Source organism: Homalodisca vitripennis, chromosome 1 (genome assembly GCF_021130785.1).
Source record: "Homalodisca vitripennis isolate AUS2020 chromosome 1, UT_GWSS_2.1, whole genome shotgun sequence".
NCBI lineage: Eukaryota > Metazoa > Arthropoda > Insecta > Hemiptera > Cicadellidae > Homalodisca > Homalodisca vitripennis.
Window position 1 is genome coordinate 175,640,165 of NC_060207.1, and position 20,593 is coordinate 175,660,757.

A 20,593-nucleotide genomic window follows, 5' to 3' on the forward strand; every position below is an offset into this window, starting at 1 on the left:
TCATATAGTTCACTCGGAATAACTTTCAATAATAATTAAACGATTGAACTCCGTGAAATCGTATCTAAATGTTACCTACAATCCGATCTTTGGAGCAACCTAAGAAAAAAAATAGAATATATTGTTTTGAAATTTAAAACTAATAATAATACACTCCTTTATAGAAATTTTCAATTCAAATTACAATTAATTAGAAAGTAAGGATGCATTTTTGGCAGAGTTATAAATGGTAAATCACAGAAATATATTTTGTTGACGTTATTCTTAAGCCATGTTTACACAACAATTATAAAGTTTGCAACTGTTGGAGGAGGTTTGAAACTATCCACGAGTTTTAAACAGAATTCCATGTTTCCACTAGTAGACTAGTAGGACGTAACATACTGGAACTTCTTTCGACACTTTGTTTGCTAATCTCCACCGCTTGCCATTCCCAAAAAGTTTTTAAACCTGCAATACGGTATGTCCTTAATTTCTCCTGACAGTAGATCAGTATCATTCCTGTAGATATCTGCTACATCTGTACTGCTAATAAAGGCTACATTGTTCCTGCTCTTACAGTAAGAACGGTCTTACCAAAACCAGAATATTGTAGGTGACCCTGTATCTTCTTGGTACCATTTGAGTAATAAAGAAAAATAATTAAAAAAAAAACACTTGCAGTTCGACTATCAAATCTCCACATCTTAAATTATCAATACGTCTTAAATAATAATAGGCATCCAAATGAAAATGTTTAAACACTTAAGCGCAAACGTATTTTGTTTTCAGCTTTTTGTTTCAAACAAAACACTTTTAAACTAAAATGTTACTAACAAACGTAATAATTGTAAACTTTTCAGTTACAAACTGAAGCGTAAACGCAGCTTTAATTGAAATTTTCAAAATAAAGAACATATGGTGAATAGGAACGTATAAACCTATATAATCTAGGATGACACACACCGACAATTTATTCTGGAGTATTCATTAGTAATTTATCGTCGTAATCAGTATTGAAGGTACACAGTATGATACACGTTGAAGATTGGTGTAGAATAGTATACAATTTTATTATTTTAACAGGAGTTCCAAGACATCTGCTTAAAAAATTCCAGTTGTTTGATTAAAATCTCACGAAAGAGCATTTTCCAGACTAGATGGCTCTATGTCTCTCAGTACAAGAATGCGTATGTCTCACACACAGTACGATGGCCTAGAGCAAGAGTCTCCGAACTACGGCCTACTGTCTAGATACGGCTCGAGAGTGTTTGAACCAGCTCGCGGCCGGTCAGCTAAAATTAATTTTCATGGGTAGAGAAGTGAAGTAGATTGTATTTCTGTGATTGACAGATCGTACTTATTTTTATTTGTAGTATATGATACGCGCTACTATTAGAGCTAATCTTAAAATAATGTTTTAAATCCTATTTTTTTATGTACTTATCAGATCACCGTTTATTTTAGAGTTTAATATAAAACACTTACAATCGTTCATATGATTAAATAATTAGTCAATTATTGTGAATATGTTTTGTAATATTGAAACAAACATTAGGCAGGTGAAATGTAAGTAGTTTTTGGTACTAATTGGCTGTAATTAGAAAGGTATGTAATAACACGATACAACTATAGAATGTAATAAATTTACAAAATGTAATAGTGGTGTGGGTAAGAGTCAATTTGTATTGTATAAAAATACAATATTTTTTCCTGAAACCGATCGGCAAAAAGGAATTACTTAACTACTGCTCTAATTTCAAAGGGAGTAGAACTGAGATAGCAGAAAAATTATTAAAATAGCTTTAATCATATTGTAATATTGTAATTTTTCAGAGGTAACATTTTTTTTATCTTAACACACTTAAAACTTGCCGTCAAAGAAGAATAGTTGAGTCAGTGTCAACCAAAGGGATACATGTGCTAGAAGTAACAAATTTTAGTTGATGATGTCTATTTATCTCGTCGGCTGACGTTTATTATTTACTTTTTGTAATTATATACCTGAAATAGACTTGCATTATAACGATTATTAAGTACAGGTTTAAAAGTTATTTTTTCTATTTGTGTCCTGCTAACATGCAAGCTGAGTGGCTTAATTAACTATAACAGTTTTTATAGATGCAACCATAATAACAGAAGCAATAGGCTTCGTTTGTGAAAACATAATTGCCGAAAAAATGACAAGTTATAAAGGATTTTATATAGAAGAATCTTTAATTTTAAAGAACTGCTTTAACCTCACGTGGCCAGAGTGACAGACTTGTCATATACTGTAGTAGATGCCGTGTCATTAGAGCCCGGTAGATTGAGTTCAGCTATTCTGCCTGACTGTAAACAATGGAACAAACAAAGCCTTCACCTTCCTTACCTACTACATGTAGTCTCCAATCCTTATTCTCCTTTGCTTGTCTTAATTTTTGGTGTGAGATTCGACCAGTTGATACATTTCATCCTTTGAGTGTTCACCGAATAAGCCGTAGAAGGAGATTTAAGGATATTTAATTGGTGCTTTTTGGTGGTGGTAAGATATTTTCGTCTCTTTTGACTTTTACAACTCATTTTAAATTTCCTATTTAAAACGTCTATAAAAATCATTGCTCTTGAAATAACAAGAAGTATTTGAATTTGAAATTAAATAAAAATTATAGAAGAAATTAGACCGCACTTTAATTTCTAAAATTAAAAGTACTATTAATTCTAAAATAAATAGAAAAGTTTCAGTTTATTTTCAAAAGTTCACAAACTTTTGTTTTTGTTAAATTTTTATTTAATTTCTCAAATTTGAATTTTATTTGAATCAGATTTAATGGTGGATTTGAAGACTCCCTTACAAATTTGATTATAAGTTTTGTCACATTATTTTGCCCAAAGCTGATTAAAAGAATAAATTAATAATTCTGTTTTTGGATCCTATCAGACGAACATTACTTTAAGTCTGGAGAAATGTGAACTAGAACTAAAGTCAACATTCGAATTGCATCAACCCTTCCCACCATAGCTGCACTACCATTCTTATTACTCGTATTTTAATGAAGTTCAAAATTAGTCTTCTTTATTAGAGTTATTTAAAAGAACAGCATCTTGTTTCTTTTTCTTCAAATGATCTGTATTTCTGTAACATATTAATGTTGATGATATTTGCTATTTTTTCTTGGCGTGCTTAACCATTCTGGTCCTTCCCACCAGTGTGAGTCTATTAGAGTTTGAATAGAGCATCCCCTGGAAGGAAGGTCTGCAGGGTTGTTCATTTCTGCTATATGAGACCAGTTAAGTTTTTTTTTTATTTTCGTGCCTCTGTAATTGTTAATTATCTTCATTTTTATCCACCACAATGTAGTGGTCAAATCAGTGCAGAAATTCTGATTAATCTCACTTACTTTTTTTGTCTAGGCTCTCACTGATAAAACGTGATAATCGTTCCAGTATGTAACACGCCATGAGCTCAAGCCTCAGTATTGTAATCTTTTTTTTTATTAGCGCAACTCGTTATTTTGCCATAACCAATTCTATTTGCACACTCCCTTATATTTCACATCTAACGAACACAACAGCAGAAAATTAATTTTAATAGCATCACAAAACGAATGTAAAGAATTTTTTCAGGCTGATCATTTGAAGTGGTGACCATGCATCTTGGTATTTTAATTTGTGCAAGTTTAGGCAGTTCAACACTTAATTAGACATATGAACTAATTATATTAAATTATTTAGTTGTGTTATAATTTGTGTTTCATGGTAGTAAATTGTACCTGAAGAAGCGTAATACGAAATTTATAGTACAATACTTCAATATTAATATATTAGCCTTTTTTACATATACATACACATTCACACACGCGCGGGCATGCAAGCAAAAATATTTTAAAGAGTAGTTGGACTGATAAACTATTTACGTACTTGGGGGATTGTGGTAAAGTGGCTAAGGGATTGGCGTGGTAGAGCAGGAGGGTGCGTGATGGTGGTGAGGCTAAGACCCAGGCGCTTTGAAATTTTTTTTTGATTATGAGTTTCTTGTTTCTTTACTCTTTGGATCGGTTTATTACGTGTTTGTTTTTGTTTATTTATTAAACGGTCTGTAGGCTTAGGCTTAGTTATGTCAAGAGTTAAAACTTACAGAGGTTGTTGACTTAGGGCCTTATCGATATTTGTTATCAGTGTATGGTTTACTTGGTTTTTTTCCTACAGTTGAAGTTGTCTAAATAAGTATTGTCGAATTTTTGTAGCGTATTATAACTATAAATTTAGCCCATTTTATTGTGTGACTTCGATGTATGAGATGAAATGTTTTCCAGTTTCTAAACACTGACATGGCAAGTTCACAGTCAGACAATACTAACCTAAAAATAGGGTTAATTTTTGTAAAAAGCAAAGTTACCGAAAATGGAGTTTGTCTATCAAGTTTAAGTGACACAGAAGTGTTTCCATCAGGTAAAAGACATGAAAAATGGATAGTAGTTGCTGGAAACAGCTATAACATTAGTACAGAGGTAGGATTTGTGTTTTCTATGTTTTTTGTATAGGCCTAGCTTTAAGCTATAGAAATGTTGGGTATGAAAATCTCTTATACAATATAGAGAATTGATTAGTAACATTGGGTATTGTGGGATAAGCTGACCCGGTTTTTATATTGGAATTGGAAAACGATATTACTTAATCATAACCATTGATATAACCAATCGATATTGATTAATTATTTTGTACAATTAACTTAATCTATATCAACAGCTGTAAACATTTTCAAATAATACACGTAATCGTATTATTAATATTATATAGCCTATATGTGTATATTACGTGTAAATATAACAATAATAATAATTATTATTATACATACACGTAATAGTATATAATTATGTATTTATAATTATAAACAATTCAATAATTATGAGATAAACCATATGAATTGTGGCTCCTAATTATTTATAAGTTTTTCTGTTTGATCGATCTCGTTCTGGTTTGTTTAGCCTATTATTTATGTAATTTCTTAATTATTTATGTAATTAATTAATTAAAGTTAATGATATATTATTATGTGTATGTATAATAATAAATTATTATTGTTATATATACTCATTGTTATAAAAACCGGCTCTATTATCTTACCCTACCCGTAGTACCCAGAGGCTGTGCAGGTCCGTAGATAGCTTTTGAGGGCTCCAACACTTGATTAATAGAGGATAGACTGTAATAAAGACCTAAACTTGTTATTTGGTTGTTTTCATAGAATGTTCAATGCTTTTTATCCGAAGGAATAATTCGTTATTACAATGTTTTTAACTTAGCGTACATGGTTTCAACTTATTAGTTATTGTAATTTTAATGTAAACAATAAACAGCATGAAGTACGTAATATTTTGAGACTTCGAAAATAGTGATGAATATGAAGAAAATATGTTAGATATTTCTCACAAGTGACTGTTTAAGTGGCTTCAACATGTGGATTTGGCTCCTAGTAACCCAAGGGAAGAATTGGCCATTATTATGCTATAGGGATCCACCCCGCACGATATTGGTTTTAAGAAAAATGCAATTAACTTTATCTTTACACAAAAAAATGTATGTTCAGAGTGCAATTGTAGGGCTTTTTTTAAACACTAAATAATAATATTCTACATTTAATTTAATAAGCTTTAGTGACTAAATCATTATTTAATATTTTTTTTGTTAATTTGTGGTTTGGTTCCTTATTGCAGTTTTAAGTTATCGTCTATTGCAAATTTGTAACAAAGACCATTGGTGGGTTAAATCCCTATTACAAAAGAAAACATTAATGGTAGAAATGTTATATGCTTTTTAGTGCAATAAACATTAATTAACTAACATAGTTTGTGAACTTACCTTTGTTATATGGTAGCTAGGTTTTCTCTTTTTGGTTAATAAAACAAACATAATTACCACAAAACTTGTTTAATAACTAAAACCACTAAAAATAAGTGATTAAAACCAACACTATTGCTGTACATTGTCCACTTCTGACTATTGTCTACATTTTTTAAACACTTAATTTATCCATATTTTTTATAATGCACTTTCCTCAGTCATTTAAATAATCATCTTCCTCCATATGTCATCAATTCACTACCAACAAGTTTTTTTGTAAAAGAAAGAAAAGAAAGAAAGAAAATATTTAACATTAACATAATATTTAAAAGGACTTAACATGTGTAGGTATGAGGTATAAGATGGAATTCAAATCTTGTCCCCCCACCCCCCCCCCCCCCCACCCCCCCCCCCCCCCACCCCCCCCCCCCCCCACCCCCCCCCCCCCCCACCCCCCCCCCCCCCCACCCCCCCCCCCCATTAAAATATGAATGTAATATTTACAGTGATCAAACAAATTATTATAACCAAAATTAGGAAAACTGCAGATGACTATATTTGCCTCTCTCACAGTTACAGTTGTTTCTTTCCCAAATATTTCACATAATGGGTTTTTTTGGTACGAGCCCAACATGGTGAAGTCACAAAAAACATGTCTTATCATCTTTCAAAGCAATGTCGTGTAGTTTTCTAAAATTGACTGAAATTGTTAATAACATTGAAATATTACATTACAAGTGTTATTTGAAAGTGTTTACAGCTGTTGGTATAGATTATTTAAGTTGTTCAAAATAATTAATCAGTATCGATAGCGTTGGTTATGATTAAGTAATATCCCATTTGCCTAATTCCAATATAAAAAACCGGGTCAGATTATCGTACCCTACCCATTTTGTCTAAAGTCATATCCTATAGTAATTGATAATCATATATAAGTACAAAACAAGTAATACAGAAATCAATAATAACAAAATAGATTATTATAAAATACTAGTACTGGGTAATTCCATGTCATATCAACCAAGCCTTCTGCACCCACCATCTCAGATTTTGATGAAACTGGCCTTGTTTGTTCTACCCCATGAAGTTAAGTCATCCATGCAAAATTTTTAACACTCTACCTGCTACCGTTCCTTTGTTATAGCCTTTCAAAAGTTTAGCATTTCCGCAAATTCCTAACCTATGGATATCGCAAAATGAAGGACTCTTCCTTTCTTCGAAAATAATTTGTAACTTTTTTATTTACGCATTACATCGCCATAGAAAATTTATAGGGCTTATTCTTAAAACAATGAAGATTCATAGAAAATAAATACCTTAAACCTCTAAGTTAGACCTACTAGGGCTGAGAAAAAATATTTTGTTTGCTATCATTGTATTTTTTTAAAACGAAGACATAGTTTATACGTTACATTAATTAAACTTCGAAAGAGATATGTGGAAAATCACAAAAACTTTTTTCTAAATAATCCTTACTAAATAAATGTTCTAATCAAGATGAATGAAAAAAATATTAATGGGGTTTTAAGTTTAACTTTTAAATGTTTCATAGCCTATGCCGTTTTGCTATATCTTTTTTGAGTTATAAGCCTTTCCTCAATCGGAAATAATTATTGAGCCTGGATTGAAGTGTAGTTTGTATCTGTTCAAACAATGTTTAAACATTTACGATTGGGGACCTGGTAAACCAAAAAACTTTCCTCATACTCCCGGCATGAATACCACCATAAAACTCATTGTGGGGGTAGAACCCAGCCAGTATGAGTTTTTAAAAATAAACAATATGTTGTTTTTAATAGTAAAACCAAGACTGTTTGATCCAACGATTTAACCATTCCCCACCAATCTTACCTTGATTTTTTTCCGTTCAACACGAGGAAACACAAATTTCTATAATATAATTGTTCCAATCCACAGTAGTTGTTTGGTGACATTTTCCAATTGGTTTCTTGCACCAAGATATGAATGTTAATTGTATCGCATACACAACAATATAGACTATCAGGAACCATTGTGACACAATGGCAGCCTACTGTGAGTAAAACATGTTATCCATCACGAAGTCCCGATTTTTTTTTTTTTTCTGGCATCAGTCTTATGTATTACATTGCTAAAAATGGATTATGTTAGCAGTAAAATACAATTTTTCATGTTATGACCATTCACACATTGTTTCAGTGACGGCAAACATCCTCCACTCTGGTAAAAATCGATATTCTGCTTCTTCCTTCGCTCTTTGGCAAATCACAAATCAACAATAACATAACTATCACTCATTGTACTACCCTACAAATCACAGTACGAACAGAACTGAGTGTACATAAACGAAAACATACATAGACAATGAGCTAACAAAGGTTAGGTTATGTTTTGATAAACCGAGACATGAATCAAGTACAATAATGGATTGGAGGCACTGCAGCATGTTAAGGCCGGTTTTCAATGACTGACATACTATCACAGATTTGATTGTCCCTGAGCAGATAACAATTCCTTTATAACGTGGATAATTGTGTACAGAATGATAAACATATATGTTTCCACATGTCTCATTATTATTGTGGTAACTAGCCCACCCAAAGTATGTTAAATCCCGATTATTATCGGTGGCCTCCCGTTAATTCAGAAAGTATTCGAATTGTAATAATTGTGTGTAATATCCTAATTATTTGAATTTCTAATAGTGAATTGTTATTACTGAATGAGTAGATATGTTGGTATTGATCTGATAGACTTGTACTCCAATAATATGAATATTAACGTATCAATGATTATACTAATCAATAATAAAACACTTGGTCCGGCCTTATTGTTACTCTATCCATTGTATTATTTGTGTTTTTACCAATAAGGAAAAATTTTAATTGAGTTTGGACTGCAGGTTCAGTAAGCGGTTCACCACCACAATGCGAATCAGGGTACCAAATTAATCAATTAGAAATACTTACCAACTATTGAATACAAAAATCATTCCTGTTTTAGTTATTTTACAATTAATTATTAGCCATCTATCTTTTTGTCTGAATAACAATCTTGTTCTAAAATAGAATTCATTTCAACACAAAGTTAAGAATCAATTGCATGGTAATTTGAGTAATGTCTGCAGGTACAATGATTGAATGTAGACTAAAGGTTTTTTATTAATTGAAGCAATTCAGTGGCTGTGATAGTTTTTGAAAACTTTTAAACTGTAGTTATATGTTTAGCATTATTTTAAATAACACCAAACATTTGGCATGAAAATTGTAAAATAATAGATGGTGTTGTTTGAAATATTATACAACCTTCACCGTCTTTGTTGTTAGTGCCATGTAAAGAGTGACAAGGTTTTTCATTGATTTTAGTTAGAACAATCTTCTTTCCAAAGAAAACAAAATATTTCATTAACCAGGAAAAACTAATTAAGAATTTTTATCAATAGCTGGACCAAAAGAAGACCCAAAACACCACCTGGTACTACCATGTTTAGTAAATCCCTCTCCCGATTATAGCTTATGATTGGTTCAATAAACTCTTTCCAAGTCATCTCGCCTTTGAAGACAAACACTTTTGTAAATAACTGTAATCACTTTTGAGGACAAACTGCTCTGAAATATCATAAATAAACTTCCAGTAAAGGACATATTTTAAAGAGTATCATTCAGTACATGATCAAGGAATCCCGCTTTTATGAGATTTCGATATAACTTGAGCAACATGTTATGGCTGATCAGTTTTTTTCCAAAATTTGCATTCCATACTGTTAGAACTGAAAGCTGACATAATATTTATATCTTGTGAACCATATAAATATACAAAAAAATTCCTAGGAGTTTATTTTTAAAATCTTTTTCAAAAAGAAACATACTGGTAACACAAGTTGGAATTATATTTTTTGTTGGCTTTTAGTTAGAGTGTATCAGTAAAATCTACCATGTGTTTTTTTTAAGAACAAGATGGATTTAGAAGACTGGAATGGCAACTTCTTTCAGAGCAGTTTGACTTAAAGACTAACACTGCTGAATTTTTGTGCTATATTACAATCTGTAGCAATTCTATGGTAAAATTTATTACCATAAACAAGTGATTTCCTGCACAGTAAATTTTGTATGGACAGTAAGTGAAATGTTTGCTCTTCCTGAGCTATTCTTGGATAGGGAAAAAGTTTAGTTAAATAACTTGTTTTGTCTTTTCCTGCAGAATTCCCTACGTTTGTGTTAAGCACTAGCATTATTGATGCTTTAGATTAGAAACTTCCATCAAGTGTGACACAGCAAAGTTCTTCATTGCAAAGTTTACATTTCACATGAAACTCACTTATTGTCTTTGCTAAGCTACTGATAACTTCGCCTACTACTACGCCACACAAAATTTACATTGAACCACCACTTCGTTTTGACATATTTCTCGTTAGATTTCAAAGATACACACTGCAGATATATACAAAACAAGTTATCAACAAATTTATTTTATTTTTGTTTCATTAAAATATTTTTTAATGAATATCTTTGATAACAATATCAAGCATTGATTATTATAGACATGAAATATTTATTATAATAAAACTTCTGTAAAGTAAAAATGATATACATATTTTTCTTTCAACCGTTTCACAATCATTTTTTGTTTTAAAATATTTAAAATTAAATAGATAAACAATAGAAAACTTAATTATGGTACAGGAAAGCAAAGTAAAAAATTCATATAAGGAACTAGTAGTTTAAATCGATCCCTGACTAACACCTTCCAGCCATCAGTACAGGGCAAGCATCAAACATGGGCAACAAACGAAAAATATTTCTCAAGGATAGAAGCCTACCTATCAGTAACAGATCAAAACGGTTTTGTTATTGACAATAAAAGGATTGTGAAGGACAACAGGATTTTTCCAGACATTTGCCATCATATCAGTGTAATACAATCAGATCTGCAAATCCGATTCTGTCTCCTTTCAGATAAATAACTAAATCTAATGCATTGACTCGCAATATAAGTTAAAGTAAACAAAACCATAACCAAGAGAGCTTGTGACACCAACACACCCAAGTTAAGAACCACAACCAGCCATGTTGTGTTGTCTTATTCTATGGACATCGTAACTTCTAAAACATACACGCAACCCCCCTTAATCAAACTAAACACTAATTATTAAAACTGAACTATAGAATACAGGTCACTATAGTCTATCACTCTGACCCAGCAACAAAAATAGAACTGGCCAGTGGCCAATAATAAAATGGCAATCGTTTTGGTAAAAAAACAAGAATGAGACAAAAAGGAAGGAAAGGAGTGGGAGTGGGATTTTGTTTTAATTTTTTTAATATTATATTACTGAATGATGGCTAGGATGATCAAAAAACCTTTTAATGGATATATCATGAATATTGTGAGAGAGCCAAAAAATATTACAAACTCGCTTGTACTTGATAAGAAAACACCCTTGTACTATCACCGCTTGTAAGCGTGAAACTTTGTTGTGGAAAATGGTAGTATAGACCTGTAGGAAATTGTAAATAGCATGGATAAAGTTATACTATAATGATTAAAAGACCATAATCTAGGCCAATATTGGGACTTTTTTATTGTTACTATTTTATTTTCTCTCAATAGCTTGAGTAAATATACAAAACCAATAAGCTACGAGTAGGTACTATGGGTTTGATAAATAAGAATTGGAATTTTAACAAAAACTAAATTAAAGTTTAAAAAAAGGATTGATATTAAATTTAGATAATACAATGGAAAAGGATAGATAGGACAAGAACCGATTTAGAACAACTATTGAAGCTTGTATCATACATTCCTAATGCTGGTTGAGATCAGATGTATTATCAAAGTAATGGCTAACTGTATGCCTACAGGCAGCAAAAGTGTGTCCTACCCAAAGTTTTTGATTACATTTTGACCCCCCCCCCCCCCCACCCCCCCCCCCCCCCACCCCCCCCCCCCCCCACCCCCCCCCCCCCCCACCCCCCCCCCCCCCCACCCCCCCCCCCCCCCACCCAGTAATATTTCGCATAAACAACTTGAACCAACTTTTAAGAATAAATTAAAACATAGTTTCATATCACTTTTCATGTTTCATCAAGATTTTTAAATATGCAACTTGATCGTAGCTTAAATTTATAATGTCCTACTTTATTCTCTTTAGCCACCCCTGGAGGATATTGAAGATTCACTGATAGGATAAAACATTTTTTTGTCAGTATGTAGTATGAGTTTCACTTTTGTGACATTATAAATGTTTTTCTGCATTTCTGGAACACCCTTTTCATGTAGATAAATTTAAACGACTTTCATGCAAAATATTGTACAGATGTTACTAACTTTATTTTACCCACTTTGTAAATAAAATAAGCTGATTTCCAAATGGTGGATCAGATCATAAACCTTGGAAAGAAACTTTCATGTTTTCCCTAATTAATAAAAAGGAACATGATGTTTGCCAGATCAATACCTGTATATTAGCAATGTTCAGTAATCAGGTGTTGTTTTTGTAAGTATTTTTTGTTATATATTGATACTATACAAGAGTCACCAAAATGTTTTGAGATATAGACAATGTTTGCATTCTGCAGTGATAATATCAACCTTATCTGATTGTCCAAGGGTCAGTTGATACTCAATCTGCATGGGTTAATTATTTTCCCTTTGTTGTCTGTGTGCAAAATTCAAAGTCATCAAGTTATAGATTAATTTACAGAGCGTTTTGGGGGATGTTTTCTACAATTTTAAAATCTGTTTCACAAGAAAAGTAAACTGAACATTTGTTGTTGAAGCACAACTGAGCAACTGTTTTTCAGTGGTGTTCTACATTCTAGAGAGGCTGTATTTCGCTTTAGGACGTTGAATGTTTTCAGATAGCCCACAATCTGCTGTTATTCAAGAAGCCGAGTACTCTCTGTACTATGATTGAAGAGGACATAAATTACACTTACTATATGATTGAAGTTCCAGTAGGAGTGGGATGTAAGCAGGGTAAACAATCTTGCATAACTTTTATGGAGTCAAGAAACTTGTTTCTAGTTGGATATCTCACAATTTGACATATCCACATAAACCAGAGTGTGTAAGAATCAGTGGATGAGCCTTCCAAGTATTCATTGGAGATGGTCATAGGATCAATTAGGGAATTGTTACAGGTGACATAATTTATGGAAAATGTGTATTAGGATTAGGGTTATTAGAGATTAATATTGATTTACTTTTTAATGAGTCAGAAAACCTTTTAAAAAGTATGTCAGTTATAACATTGCAAACTAATATATGTATTGTTCCCCGTACTTGTCATCATCACAAGCCTGTCAGTGTACAGAGCACAATTACTCTGCAGTGTGAACCAGCAAATTTAGAAAACAAATCATCCTAGCTTAGTCTGTATTTTATAAAAGACAATTATAAAAAACAAAAGTGGGGAAATGCGTTTAATACGAATCTCACAGGCTGGGAATTTGACTACCAAAAGACCCTTACTAAATAATGTGTATATGGTAGGGAAAAAAATAAAGACAAAATTTACGTTGCAAACAGGTGGATTACTTACATCTTAATAAATTAAGAAAGTTGGCTATAAAGCAACATCACGACTTTGTACAGTAGTGAACTAAAGCTACTCAACAGACGTACTAAAAGACCAGTGTTGTTTAAGTTATGCTCCATTTTTCTACTTCTGTATCTAAAGCTTCTTTCTTCATTGAGATATACAGAATCTGTCATCCTGTAGAATTCATCTAGCTGAGCCTGGCAATGCACACTAAAGTGTATAAATAAATAAAATTAACTAATGCTTATAAAGAAATACTAGATGTGAATCAAAGATAGTTGATTATATTACCTTCTTTGTTTGCCAAATATTATTCCTGTAGAGAGGAAAACCCAGAGCAAGAAGTAGGAAGAAATTAAAATTTGAACTACAGATGCCCAGAATGTTTCATCAGCCTCCTCTACCTTTGGCCCGACCACAGGTATAAACTGTATCTGTATACATCGTAACAGTAGTATTAGTACAAATTGCTTGACACAAAAACTATATAAATATGTATATATATATATATATATATATATATATATATATATATATGTCTACTCTGGTCAAAAAGATATAGATAGCCGAGTTGAAAGTGAACCACAAACTAACTAGTGAAACTACAATGACAGTATTACATTAAATTTAGCTTGTTTATTTCTGTGTTTAGATAAAGTAAATCATTTACAAACAATAACTTATAGTTTTTATGTCCTTAACAATATAAAAGGTACTGGTTTTGTAACCAAACTCTAACTTGAAAAATTCATAACTAAGAAATTTATGATCCGATTAAGACCAAATTTTATACAAAATAGTGTAACTGTGTTTGAGTATTTAATTTCAAAAATTTAGAATTATATGAAAAAGTTAACTTACCATATCTTAACCATTATATTATATAATTATAAGATAATTTTGTAAACCTTTGGCATTTAATTTTGTAAACAACTATTTTTTTACACAAGTTTAATTGGATGCTTTTAAAATTTACTGTGGTCGGCACCTGCTTGTTTGAACCTGCAAACCTTGAATGCAACACATAAAAAAAAAATGGCCAGTCTGGTAGTTTGCACGGTTTTTGTTTAAACAGGAAGAGCAGTTTAAGTTCAACTTGACCTTTAAGTAATAACAATCATATATTTAACATTAAACATAAAGAAAAGTAAACAGATACGTACATTTTTTGAAAGTTTGAAAGAAATGTTATTCTAAGAAATGTGTTCTAAATATCAATTTGGAACTGCTAAAATAAACAGAATGTTTTCAAAATACATTTCAAAACTTCAGGATATTGATTCTTGGATCAGAATAAGAGAAAGTTCCTATAAACAAAAGCAAAACATACTGCCTGTTTTTCTTAAAAAAAAAATCATAGCTAGAAAACGATTAAGTTGTTTCACTTTGACACTGAATTAATTATTTGTTTACTGCTCTTGTGGAAAAATTTTTAAGGGCATTTACAGAGAATTTATATTTAGTTCAATAGTAAAAATGAGGTTTATTTGTTTTGTCCTTTTGAGTTGTGTGTGTTTCTATATACATGTATTTTTAATGTAATGAAATTTGGCATTCAAATCTTGTAAGAGCTACATTTGAAATGAAGTTCTACAAAAATGTATAAGTAAATTTGGTTACAGTAAGTTAACTAACTATTCAAGCTAAGTTGTAACAGTTAAAAAAATTCAACAAACGTTTTTGAGCTATAAGTTTTTTAGGAGAAAATTTAAATATACAAGCAAATAGAAAACAAGCATTTTAGAACACATTTTTAGAAATCCATTTTCTAATTTTGATTAAAGGAATATTTTTCCGGTGTTTTGGAACATAGTTGAAAACGCTCTTTATTTGTTTCACAGCTTTCAATTTATGTTAATTTATGATTATATTGATCTCCATTGACTAAAAATAATCAAACAAAGCGAAGAGTAAAACATTTATAATTGGACTAGTAAATTTTAATTAAAGAAAAATAGTTAAAAAAAACACTATACAATTCTATAATGGTATTGTATAACTTAGATCAACACATTTACAAATAAGGACAAAAACTATACAAATCTACATTAATGCTTGCTAAGAAAGGTGCATGTGAAAATGCATTGAAGATTATCCTAATATAAAGGCATCATGAGATGTAACCTCTCAAGAAGTTCTACATCCAACACATCATATAGTAACATCTACAGTCCAGGAATGGAATTTGGTATTAGAAAATGGATTTCAGTGCCCTACAATATAATCAAAACCAGAATCTCCGTGGTTCATACTCATGTAAAATTACAGGTCTCTGTTAGCCATGACTAGTTATTGGGATATTAAATTAATGACTCTTGCTAATAACAAGTCCATATTTGATTCATCTATAGCACTCATTTTTACTTCATCTTAATATATGTATTCAGATATGGCAACATGTTAAGGCCGAATATATAAATAATTGATGGTAACTACATGAATTTATTAAGTGAGGCAATAGTAAAAAATACTTACTAATTTAATGGCAGTGCTTATGAACCACTTGAGGAAGTCTTCAGTTTGCCACCAGACAGTGATAAGGGCAATGTTGGCAATAATGACAGCGGCTACCACCTTGAAACAAAGTGAAATGCTTCAAATACCGTCTGGTAGTATGTGACAATGAAAATGCAGAATGTTTCTGAGCCCATGTCATGAGGAGTGTATACTAGGTATCAAAATAACTTTCTATGAACATGGGATTCCAATTTAATACTTTCTTTCAGAACTACAGAAAGTTAGCCTGAAAATTATTTTCCTTCTTAATATCATGAATCTTATAGTTTGAAACATTACAACATTTATCTCTGGGGATATCTACAAAAGAATATGTTTTGACCATACAATTATGATTTCCCATCTGGATTTTAAGTGTTGGGCATGGTTTGTTGTTAAGTATAAGAAAAATCGTCAACACTTTACAAATACAATTTTTATTGTAATATTATAAAAGGAGTAAACATTATGGAATTTAATATTCAATATTTTTACATGAAAAAGTTTAATGAGAATAACCAAATTTTTAGTTGGTAATCCTCTAGATAGTGATGGTTAGATAGTAACCAGTCAGCCATGGCATTTAGCATTTCAACAAACAATGTCACACTCCATGATTACATTTCCTACACTATTTCTTATCTAGAGTATTTAATATCAAAATACCCTAAGGGATCGTGTATGTAATGTTTATGTCCAAAAATGTGTATTTTCAGATTCATATGCACAGGAGAAAATATTATTTACTCCTTTAGAATATCACTGCTGCTTCTCATAATCTAACATGTATGAATGCACTTCTGAGAGATTTTATGAGTTTAAAAACACCATGTATTCTGTTGGTACTCTGAGCAAATAGTACAGAAACCTCAATACAAACTTAATATATCGGCTTATGGCACTGCAGTGGTTTTAATAGTATATACTGTAGTTAGTAGAAGTTTTTTCAGTTTATGAATTTATTCACATTTGAAACAGATATGCGTGTCAAGTGTTCTTTGTTAAGTTCTTGAAATGGATGATTTTTTAAATAATAATTGTAAATGTTATTTCTCTATATCATGGTATCAAGCAACTATACCAATTTATTGTAATGTTGTAGAAACATGTCACAGGAAATAAGATTTGCAAAGCTTTGTCTTTCTAATACTGATAACTAAAAATTTCCTATAATACAAACTTAGAAAAATTATATTGATTTCATTGCCAGTGTGTATCTCATTGTTATTGTCATAGTTACCAATATTTTAGGGATTAAACACGCTCCACAAAAGTTTTTATCTGGACTCTTAAAATCAAATAATATTTTTTTAAGAAGCCATTCTAAAGGTTTAGCAATTATGTAGGAAATGGTCTGCAAAAATTTAAATATTCTTATTTACAATTTTTCAATCTATATTGGTGAATTCCTACATAAAATTTATAATCCCTTTATCCGTAAGCAGCTAGATAGGAACTCTTCTTACCAGGAAAAATTACAACAAAGTAATCGTTAAATCTCAATTAGAAATGCTTTTTTTAGATTGTGTTTGGATAATTTCTTTATAAATAGAGGAATGCTCTTTGTAACTTTTTTACCTTATACAACGTATATAAGGGTGGGCAAGACAGGGGCGGGGGCACCAACTCGTACTTCTCCATAAGCATGAGCATTGCTGTTAGGAATATGAATCTTGACCAGGCGAAGGAGTCATCAGGGTGTATCCAGGATCCGCCAGAGTAGTAGAGGGTGAGGTAGGCTATGGAACTAAGTAGGTAAATAATTTGACAACTATCCATTTTGGCTTGATAATGTAAACATTTTTTCCTGATCTGGAAGACCTTAAAATTTAGCCACCATTTAAGTGAATTTAAAAATTACAAAGTTTCCATAGTTACCGACTGTTGTTTGGTATAAAAACAACATTTAAGACTTGTACTGAATCGTTGAAAATCTGCAACTGTCTTTTCTGAGCAGTGTATGGGAATAAACAATGAAATAACAATAGTATGCCTAAATGAAGAAATAACAAACTAAACATTTAATTACGGTAGTATTACCTTTACTGAATAGCTTAGGGCACAAATGAAATATCAACATAATTTGATTACAGTCTGTCTCACAGTAGAGAAGCACTGGTGTGGTTGAAGCTAACTCTCCAACATTATAGACTACTAGATATTACCACTTGTTTTGCATACATTGCCCATTATATCAAGTGCATAAAGGACATTTTTAAAAGCAAGCAATACTAGATTAAGTAATGATCACTAGCACATTTTGAACTGGTTCCAAATCATTCAATACCTAAGTTTAATGTCACTGGGTTTAAGAGCCTAATGGGGAAGTGAAACTTGTAGTAATAATAATAGTTAGAATCTGTTCTGCTTCTGTATTGTTCACTTATGAAGACCATAGAAGTGTGGGTCTCAAACAGTTTTAGGAAACACTCTGCATATAATTACCATTATCATTCCCTTAGAGAGTTTTTATGCAAGGAGAGACTATTACTCCAAGCTGCAAACATGATGACATAGAAATAATGGTATGCTCTAAATCCTGAAACAATTAAAATATATTTTTTTAGGATTAAGGCCTGTGGGACAAAACTCGGAAGTCAAAGAACAGTATGTGTTTTCAGTGCACATGTACCTGTATGAGATGATATGAATATCTGTCAAAATTTAAATATTTTATGAGATTACATATGCCTGATATTTGAAGCTTTTTTTTTTTTTTTTTTTTTTTTTTTTTTTTGTTCTCTTAGGACAAGAAGCTTATAAATTGCACTTAGTCCTGTAAGGACCTTTGCGCTGCTTCCGGAGTGATAGGATATTCAGGATGGGTAAGGTTAGGGAGTAGGGGCCGCCTCCTATCGAGATCCATGAGGAAGAATTAGGGCACTACATCTCAAAGTCATCCCGGAAGAAGGGAGGCCAGCTGTGAACCAGCCTCTCCAGTCAAAGTAGGCAGGGGGTGCCACACCTTGTTGAGGTTAACAAGAGCCTCTGAGGTAAGGGAACAAACCCCACCAACTCCAACAGCCATCCTCCACAGTAGGCTAGACCTATCGAATTGCCCATGAATCCCAGAATCTCAACATTTGCGGTTAGTGATGTGCCGCTACTGGACATCCATAAGGTTGCCCAGATTGAAGTGGCACATCGGATTTTGCTGTGCCCAGTGGTGGGTTCAACTGGTAGGTATAAACCAGCCAGAAGTGATCCCTGCTGGGTGTATTTGAAGCTTAGTAGTTTTTAAAGTGACTCCTAGAAGGTTGAATTATTGTTAACTTTCATGATATTGGTTGGCTTTCACGATTAAGAAATTTCAATAAAGAATAGTCGTATTAAACAGTGGCGTAGCAAAGGGAGGGTGGAAGGGGTGGGCCGCACACGGTGTCACCTTTTTTGGGGTGACATCCACCCGGTCTCTCAACTTTAAGAACAATGTAAAAACAAACAAAAAATAAATCGCTAGCACAAAAAATTTGTTTTTCGGGGATTCCTCCACTAGCACTAGCTCAGCTCTATGTATAATTCGAGGATTACCACAAAAGAGCCTGACGCTGTTGTGGGGGATTCCCCGTCCCATACTCGCATTTTTTACTTTTTACTTTCGATGGGGTGACACCACCAACTTCCGCAACGGGTACCACCCAAGGTAGCTACGCCACTGACATTAAATAAATTAAAGACAATTTTTGAATTTATCACATATTTTGCTTTGTCAAGTTTCAAATATAGGAATACTTAATATTTCAAAACAGTCATCAAATAAAATAACCATCCAAAAATATATTTTTATTAAACTTTTATTCCAGACATAAAGATTCATAACAGTCAACTGTAATATCCATCAGATTAAAACATTCTTTCTTTAAATCCTCACCACCTCTTAAAATTAGCTTTTTCCATTCTGCTTTACCTTCTTCAGTCCAATCCACTATATTTCGGTTTAAATCAGCTGTTATGTTGTAGCTTGGCCATAAGTACTAAATATGCATTCCAAGCTCGTATTAAGGCGTGGAATTGGTCAGCTTGGTTTGGTGACCACATTCTCTCAATGTCGCATTGTCTGTATTCAAGTAAAAGGAAGGAGTTTTCTTAAGGGGGGTCGGGAGGTGAAATGGGTCAAAAATGACTTTTTTTGTGTTTTTATTTAATATTATTCTGCTTTTCATAGCGGTTAATTCAAGACCAATTTCATGAAAAATCGGTCAAGTAGTTTTTTTTTCTAAAGGCTGTACTTCAAATTTTTGGTGAGAGTTTCAGTATTGAGGATACAGTATTTTATATTGTACTATAACTCTTTATGCAAAATACAGCTGTAATTACTATTACGTTTTTTGCTATTGGTACAGTTGTTTGTCACCTGTTTTTTCTTTCATTACCTTGTTTGTTATTGTTTTCTTCTGTTTATAACCAAGAATAACATTTCAAATGTCACAGTTTATTTTCTGAAGTTCCTGGTGTTTTCTGTGTGTGTTAGAAGTTTTATTTCAAAGGTATTGCAATGCCTAGATTATGTAACAAAGTCTCTAAAAAAACGTCAGCAAGTAGGGAAGCCTAAAGTGGTGTTTGTAGATAGTAACTGTGTGAGAAGCCTAGAATCTAGGCCTAGTACACAAAGCCCAGAACCTAGGACTAGTGCACCAAGCCCAATTCCTCCAGAGCCTCAAAAGGAGAGTTTGTCTAGTAAGAAAATTAGGCTAGTTCTTGTCTTGCAGATTACAATAAGTACTAAGGTAACTGTGGCACTAATGACATTGTAAATTTGCAAATTCTTCAAAA

The 20,593-nt window shown here is 32.1% G+C and overlaps 1 protein-coding gene across 1 annotated transcript; it reads right to left on the reverse strand.

The window, feature by feature from the left end:
* Window positions 1-2,220: 2,220 nt before the first annotated feature.
* Window positions 2,221-17,703, reverse strand: LOC124354088. The gene is made up of 5 exons (XM_046804296.1): window positions 17,399-17,703; window positions 15,800-15,898; window positions 13,616-13,758; window positions 5,086-5,164; window positions 2,221-2,310 (listed from the first exon to the last, which is right to left on the reverse strand). The coding sequence occupies exons 1-5, from the start codon at window positions 17,597-17,599 to the stop codon at window positions 2,221-2,223; spliced, it is 612 nt and encodes a 203-aa protein (XP_046660252.1). The 5' UTR covers window positions 17,600-17,703.
* Between the last annotated feature and the right edge of the window lie 2,890 nt (window positions 17,704-20,593).